The following is an 8,366-nucleotide window of genomic DNA, read 5'->3' on the forward strand; positions in this document are numbered from 1 at the left end:
CTTGAAATAGCTCAAGTTGCTAGTTCAAACTTTAACAGGTGGTAGTTCTTCCTTTCTACTCAATGACAAGGTTAAACTATTGTCCAATTGTGAGGATTATAGTCTTCGACAAATTTTAATTTGGTTTTTGATAAAATTTGATATGATTTGAAGTTGATAAATGCTGATGATGTTTTATCTCCCATAACACACAAAAGATGTTGTCATGTATTAAAAGGACAATGTCAAAGCAAGGAATATTGAGTTCTTTTGTTTGTAAGGTTCATCATTTGTCTCATTTACTGTGGTGATTGCTTTCTTTCTTTTTGTGTAAATTTTGTTTATGCATTGGGCTTTTTTTTTTTTTGCTCAACATTTTTTGTTTAATGGATTCTGCTATTTCAATATAGGTTCCTTCTGGCATTTTCAAAGGATGAAAGCAAAGTATTAGCACTATGGTCCTTCATAATACTACTTTTTGCATTATTCGGTAGAAAATACTTTTCATTTTCTTTTAGAAAAAAAAAGACTATATTTATTAATGGTGAATACTTAACAACAACAAATAATTCACTAAGCATTATATCCCACACTTAGGAATTGGTTTTATGAAAAACCAATAAGAGAATTAAGTTAGGTTGTAGTTTGAATTCTCTTGCGCTACTCATTTCTATCAACAATCACATTTTCATCTAATTCCTTAACTATCATATTATTTTTTATTACTTGCATCCGTATCTTTCATGATCTACCTCTAAATGCTTTGAACTCTGTTAGATTTAAAGACTCAATTCTCCTAACTGATACACAGCTAGGTCTACATTTCACATGTCCAAACTATCACAAATGGCCCTTTTTCATCTTCTCTTTAATTCATACTACCTTTAATTTTTCTCGAATCTCTTCATTTCTTATTTTATCTTTTCTAGTCTTACCACACATCCATCTAAGCATCCTCATTTATGCTATGTTCATTTTCTTCTCATATTGTTTTTTATAGCCCAACACTCAGTTCCATTTAGTAATGCAAGCCTTACAGTTGTTTTATACAATTTCACTTTTAACTTTAAATGCATGTTACAATCACATAACACATTTGACGCACTTTGCCACCTCATCTATCATGTTTAAATCATATGTTTGATATATGCTTCTATCTCAGTATCACTTTGAATAGTAGATCCCAAATATCAAAATTGACTACTTTTTAGTACTTCCTCACCATCCAACTTAATCATACTAGTATCCATTTTCTTATGATTACTAAACTTGCATTCCATATATTCAATTTTAAATCTATTTAATTTAAAACCTCTAAACTCCTATAAGTGGTAGATCTTAATGTTTAACTTAAAAGAGGCTAAAATAATATTTTATAATAATTTTTTAAAATATATTAAATCTATTAATAACAAAAAATAGATATAAACATATAATAATAAAACTTATGCTAATATGTAAATATATATAATAAAATGCATATATTAACAATTGATCCATAATTTCTAATAATAAATCACTAATAATATTTTTTATAAATAAAATATAGTAAAAAAATTAATTAAAAAAAGAATCACAATGGTATATTTGTTAAGTCAATTTTAGATATTATAATACTTGTATATATATTAAATTTAAATTTACATGTTTGTAAACATATAGTGTTAGACAAATTTATTCATTTTAAATTGAAAATCATTTATAATAAGTAAACACAAGTTAAAGAATTTTTTTAAAAATTAATAGTTGCAATATTTAAATACAAATAATTTTTGTAATTATATATCCAACATAAATACATAGAATAAATAATAATATATATTAATCCAATAAATTTAAGTTTAAAGGTCAAACTAATTTTTTTAATAAAAAATGGTATAAATTTATTATGAAAATAACATGTATAAAAAAATTCAAAATTTTTTGAGAAAGACTGTGGCTCTCTTAGGCTTTTGAAAAGATCCGTCTATGACTCCAATGTACTCCTCCATAATTCTGATTTCGTATTAAGGCCATCACAAATTTCAACAACTAACACTATATCATCGACAAATAACATATGCCATGGCACCTTATCTTAGATACATCCAGTGAATTCGTTCATAACTAATGTAAAAAAAAAAAGGACATAGTGTTGAGCTATGATGTAATTCTGAGATAATAGGGAAGTTATTTATTATGCCTCCAACTGTATTCACATTCGTTATCACTCTTTCATACATATCTTTAACTATGTTAATGTACTTTTAAGGGATTCCTTTCTTTATTAAGGCCCATCTCTTGAGGTGGATCGCCTCAAGGGACTTAGATATTTCTTTTTCATCTAAAAACCCTCCAATAAAAGCCTCAAAAAGTGGATCGTCTCTGTTGTGAAGCATCTTAACATAAATTCAAATTGGTTTTCAAAAATAGTGACCTCATGTAGTAGCCTATATTCAATTACTCTCTTTCAAAGTTTCATAAAATGACTCATAAATTTTATTCCTCAATAGTTCGAATAATCTTGTACATCACCTTTATTCTTGTACAAAGGCACAAAAGTGCTCTTCCTCCATTCTTTTGACATTTTTTGGGTATGCCAAATTTTGTTGAAAAAATCCCTCAATCATCTTATCCCTATTTCACCCAAGCATTTTCAAACTTCAATTGAGATTCCATCTGGTTCTATAACTTTCTTTAATCTCATCCTTCTTGGAACCTCTTTAACTTTGTAACTTTTAATATTCTAATTAAATACATGATTTACATCTTAAAAAAGTATGTTCAACCTAACTATATAAAGCTCAAAACTGCTATTAAGGAGATTATCAAAATAATCTCTTTATCTTTTTTTAATCTCCTCATCTTTTACTAAAACTCTTTCATCATTACCTTTGATGCATCTAACATTATTAAGATCTAGATCTATTTTTCTTATCCTTCATTTTAACAATCTTTAGTAGTTCTTTTTCTCTAACTCTTGTATCTAGTTTTCTATGTAACTCTTTATGGATCTTATTTTTTGAGTCTTGAATAGCTTTCTTGGTTTGCTTTTTTACTATCTTATACTTTCAATAACTCTTCTCATCCCTATGGTTCTATAAATTTTTATAACACTCCCACTTAACTTTAATTACCTTTTTCACACCCTCATTTCACCATCAAGATTTCTTTCCTAATAGTGCCATACCTTTAAATTTCTCAAGTGTTTTTTTAGGAACCCTTTGAATTTGAACTGTAATATTTTTTCACATTACTTCTATATCTTCATCAAACTTCCAATCAACTTCATTTACTAGTTTATCCCTAAATGCTATCATTTTGTTCCCCTTCAAGTTTCATCACTGAATACATAATTCATAACTCTAATGTCTTTTTTTTTACTCCTTAAGGTGGAATAGATCAAGTACTAACAGTCTATATTATGTGGCCACACTTTCACATGGTATAATCTTACAATCCCTACAACTATTTATATCATTCTTCTTTGTAAAATAAAAATCAATTTAACTAATATTTGATCTATTTTTAAACGTTATCAAGTGTGATTCTCTTTTTTAAAACACATGTTTAATATTATTAGATCAAATGCAATAACAAACTCTAAGATAATCTGTCATATTTTTTTTCTTTCTCCAAAGCCACATCTTCATATATCTTCTCAAAGTCATTACCTTCATTATATATGTGACTAATTATATCTTCTTTAATAAACAATATCGAATATTTTGATAAAACCATAATCATAACCAAATATTTTTATATTTACTTAAAAAACCATAACCTCTAATGATGATACTCAACAAGTAAAAATATATCATATTTTTATATTTAAAAAAAAAAACTATAACTAAATATTTTGATAAAAATTAAAAAATGCATGCTTTTCTATATTAAAAGAAATTTCTCTTACGCTGCCACGTAATAAGCAATAAGCAAATCGAATCACCTGAAGACACATATACAAAAAAAAATCCACGAGCCAATCACAACCAAGTCCTCCAACCGAACGTCAAAACTCAGCGAAACGTTTAAAAAACACCCATTTTTTGGGGGAAAAATAAAACACCTCATTTGTCCCTATAATTTTCCCTCGGAGAAGAAGACCCTGGAATTTTTCTCATGGCTTACGTCGAGCGAGGTCTGGATCCCTTCTCTCGTTTTCTTTATTTTCCTTTCTCTTTTTTCTCATAATCTTTCAAATTATAGTTTCTGTTATGAGATCATTTAATTGCAATTCGTAATCTATTGCCAATTATTACCGTTTTTCTTATGATTTATAAGGGTTTCTTTTTGGGTATTGAAATTTATTATCGTGGGAACCTAACCATTCATGGGAAAGGAAAAGGAATGAATTTGTCATATTTGTGTTATCAATCGGATGATTGTTGATCGTAATTTCTTGTGAGTGGATGCAAATTGTGGTTTAGTCTGTAATTCGATGATGAATTTTGATGAGAATTGCTCTAGTTTGGAACAGTCTTGAATTTCTGGACTTTTTTTTTAAAGAATCTATATTCTGATAGTGCATCACATATAAAACCTGTTTTAATACATGAATTTGACTGAGTTATTCTTCTCTTTACGCGGCTATTAAACAGCTGAAACAGAGTATTCAGCTAGGCTTGGGCCTAGTTTGGCATTGCCTTAGGGTTCCATAATTGTGGTTTGGGAAATTCCGGTGAAAATCCCCCCTTTTTTTGGTAACATTTAATATCAGTTTCAATTAGAAAATTGGAATCCATTTGACATTGTGGTTGCAGTCCTGTCGAACTGGGAAGTCAAAACCGCATATTTTTTACCAAATTATACAATGCACTCATTACAGTGTTCTTGGGTTGTTTTTCATTAGAACAAGCAGAGGTCATTCTCAAAAAATTTTCTATGGTTTTGCAACTTTTCTCTCTTTGAAATTTCTACCATTTTTTTCTTTGAAAGATTCAACTTTTTATCTTGTAGAATCCATTTCACTAAACTCTCTGCAGCTTGTGTTATTTATTGCCTCTAGTGGGTGTTACCGACTAAAGCTGACATATTTGAAGACAGTTGTTTCCTAATTCACAATGTTATTTTGAATTCAAAAGAAGATCTTTATGTTCTTCCACATGTAGCCTGTGAGTGTGTGTGTGTGTGTGTGTGTGTGTGTGTGTAGCTCGGTTGATTATCTGTCCAGGCTTTGATTGATTTTGAATCTGTTGGTAATATTCTTAAACCTCGCATAGAGTTTATGATGAAAATCTTTGCATAGCATTTTCAGCTGGATTAGTTATTTGAAGATAAGCTATAGCATATTGCCTTGCTGATGAAAAAATTGGCCTTTTCATTACTTCAGCATATTGCAAATCATGATCGAGACTTCCACTGTTCATTTTTCGTAAACATTTGTTCATTCACTGTTGTTTAGGTGTTGTGAAATCAAAGCGGTCAATATGGCGACTGAGAACCATCACAGATTTTTTCTGGGCAATTATCAATTTCATAGGAGTGTTCTTTTCAACCATGTTCTCGGTAAGATTTTCATTTTCCTTTGTCATTGGTTAATGTGTTGGATTTTTTTAAAATTTTATTTTGTTAGTCCGCATCAATCAATTGGTAACTTGAATGTTGAATTTGCATTAGATGGAAAAGTCTGATGCGTACAGAAAAGGCTCTGGTTCAAGCAAGAAATGGGATGGTGGTTCAGGAGGACCTGGAAGTGGACCATATGGTGGTGGCGGCGGCCCACGACGACCACCACGTGGACTAGACAATGTTCGAGGAATTGACCATAGTACGTGGGTTGCCTTTATTTTTTTTTTCCTGCTGGGAAACTTAAAAATTATCTGTTTTTTGTTGTCATCATAGCATGCTCGTCTTACTTTCTCTTTTCCCCTTTAAATTTTTCCACTAAAAGAATTTTTTTTCTGGTGCTATATTTCAGGTTCCCTGCCTGCTTGCGGCTCTTGCTGTGGTGGCTAAATCCAGTATATTTGTTGTGCATACCAAGGTTGTTAATAACATTTTGGTTTTTTTTTTAAATATGGTGTATTGGTACTAGTTGTTTTGACATATTTCGAAATTTTTGATTTAATACAAATGTATTTATAAACATTCATGAACTTTTATATTATAATAGTATCAATAATTTACAAAATAAATATATAATATATTAAAAAATCAAATAAATAAGTTTAAAAGCATAAGAAATAATATTATAAATTTTTCATAATATTTTTAAATATTTAATCTGATCAAAAAATATTTAAATAAGTTTTTTTTTATATAAATATTAAGATAAAAACAAATAGATGAAAAAAATTAATCTAAGTTTTATAATTGTTAAATTTTATAAAAAGAGTATAATTGCTTTCTTGAAAAAAAATTGAAATATTTATAAACTTAGGTTTGAAAAAATAAAAGTTATAAATTTTGGTTTGAAAAAATAAAAAATTAAAAAAAAATAAAAAATTTAAATTTTAAGGTTATTTTATTAATTAATTTTATTTTTATCAGGATAAAAATAATTAAATAATAAAAAATAAGTAAAAAAAATATAAAATATATTTTATATTTGCATATTGATCGAATATATTATTTTATTAAAATTCATCGAAAAATATCAAATTAAAGAAAACAATAGATATTATTCAATATCAAATTTGATATAAAAAATTATTTTTAAATATATTATATTTTGATATATTTAGAGCATATCTATCATATCAAAATAAAATTAACAACTGTGTTGTATACACAGTTATGTCTCGAGTCCTCGTAGTTTGTGTGAGAAATTTCTAAGTAGTTGATGTCAATAGATTGCCTGTGAAACTGAGAACTTTAAACCTCTGTAAACCAGCGATGCTTTTGTGTACTCCCAAATTTATTACCTTAATGATCTTTCAGCAATATATGTCGGCTGCTACATGGTGGGCTGATAGCAGTCCTTGTACAACTGGACGATTTGATTCAAGAAAAATCGGTCATTAGTTTCTCTGTGGCTAACTCTGTTTTGAAAAGATTGGTTTTGGGATATCAAGAATGTAAACTGTTAGGAATTTACAAACGCATGCCCCTATGACTAGCAATGCTTGATGACAAATATAATCAAATCCCAAAAGGTGTGGAATTAATCCACAAGCTAGTGTAGCAAGAACTGGACGGTGAATTAGGACCATTGCCTATTAAACTCTGGAGCAATCGAGCTTCAAGTGAACAAACAGCTCCTTAACTTTTATCAAACCAAACTGCCAGAATAACCCAAATCTCCGATTCCAAGACTGCCATTGCCATACACCCACCACATCCTTCGTCTTCTTGTTCCTCCTAAGACCGCTACTTTCGCCTTCGTGGTCGCTCAGCCTCAGGGACAGAGCCAGAGTTTTAATTCAAGGAGGACCAGGCCGTATAATTGAAAGCAACAGACCATATAGAACATGAAGATAAGGAAAGGAGAAAATACGAAACCAAGTAAAAAATTTAGAAAAATTTAGGGGGCCATGGCCCGTCCGTCCTGAACCCAAAACCAACCCCAATGTAAGCTGTTCATATGATGGTCCTGAATCTGATGCACTGCAGCATCCACATTAAAATTTCACATAACCTTCCTGCCGAGGGGACCATTTTTGTATTTCCAAACTTTACAGCACTTGCGTCATGTGTAAACATATCGTGAAATGGAAAATCCCAGTAAAATGAGGCTATTATATGAATTTTCAACCATGGATGAAATCGTAATAGATAGAAATATGATTAGATACTATACTACTTTTTTTTCGTTGATCAAATTCAAGAAAAAAGAATGTACTAATTATAAATGCTTTATAGAGTCTGATTAACGAATGACTATGGAAAAGTTAATTCTTACATTTCCAACGAAGAAGACTATATCTGATCATTCAATTTGGAATTGCGTGATGTTCAAGTTTAAACAAATGACACATTCTAATTTGAGATTTTAATTTCAGCTAATGGATAGATCTAAATTGGCTCAGGCCAAGGCCAGCGTTACTTTTTTTTTGTTAACTCTTCTCTGGTTTCTTTATTCCCTAGTTTATAGAGATCATCCATGTTCAACTACAACAATAAAACTTTTAACATTTTTCAACTTTATTTTAGGTTTTGTACTATAAAAACAGAAGGAAAAAATCATGTGCTTATATGTAAGGATTCTTGGTGGCTACTTGCTAGAACACCATTAACTTAACTAATCAAGGCATGCCAGGAGAAATTAGCAACTTCAATTATAAAACTTTTTTTATGTACTTCCAAAGAGCAAAGACGAAGTCTGACAATAACTAAAAGGAAACCAAGCAATGAATTTAATGAGAGAAAAGATGTATGTTAGTTTTGGTAGGCTTAATTATTGATTTAAAATGGAGTAAAAATTTTTTTGGAAGATCATGACCCCTGCATTTAATTCAAAATTTAAT

The 8,366-nt window shown here is 29.5% G+C and overlaps 1 protein-coding gene across 1 annotated transcript; it reads left to right on the forward strand.

Annotated features, from left to right (window-relative positions):
* The first annotated feature begins 3,946 nt into the window (after positions 1–3,946).
* LOC149520539 (glycine-rich protein) lies at positions 3,947–6,048 on the forward strand. The gene is made up of 4 exons (XM_089765113.1): positions 3,947–4,099; positions 5,363–5,466; positions 5,578–5,728; positions 5,879–6,048. Exons 1-4 carry the CDS (start codon positions 4,081–4,083, stop codon positions 5,914–5,916), a joined length of 312 nt encoding a protein of 103 aa, XP_089621239.1. The 5' UTR covers positions 3,947–4,080; the 3' UTR covers positions 5,917–6,048.
* The last annotated feature ends 2,318 nt before the right edge of the window (positions 6,049–8,366 follow it).

The sequence above is a fragment of the Durio zibethinus genome, chromosome 1, assembly GCF_047325235.1.
Source record: "Durio zibethinus cultivar Kanyao isolate XHJ-2024 chromosome 1, ASM4732523v1, whole genome shotgun sequence".
Lineage (NCBI taxonomy): Eukaryota > Viridiplantae > Streptophyta > Magnoliopsida > Malvales > Malvaceae > Durio > Durio zibethinus.

Bases quoted from the DNA above. Each gene is read 5' to 3' on its own strand.
- LOC149520539 (XM_089765113.1), top strand. The intron at 5,467-5,577 runs GTAAGATTTTCA...AATTTGCATTAG, and splicing joins TCTTTTCAACCATGTTCTCG to ATGGAAAAGTCTGATGCGTA. The intron at 5,729-5,878 runs GTACGTGGGTTG...GCTATATTTCAG, and splicing joins TGTTCGAGGAATTGACCATA to GTTCCCTGCCTGCTTGCGGC.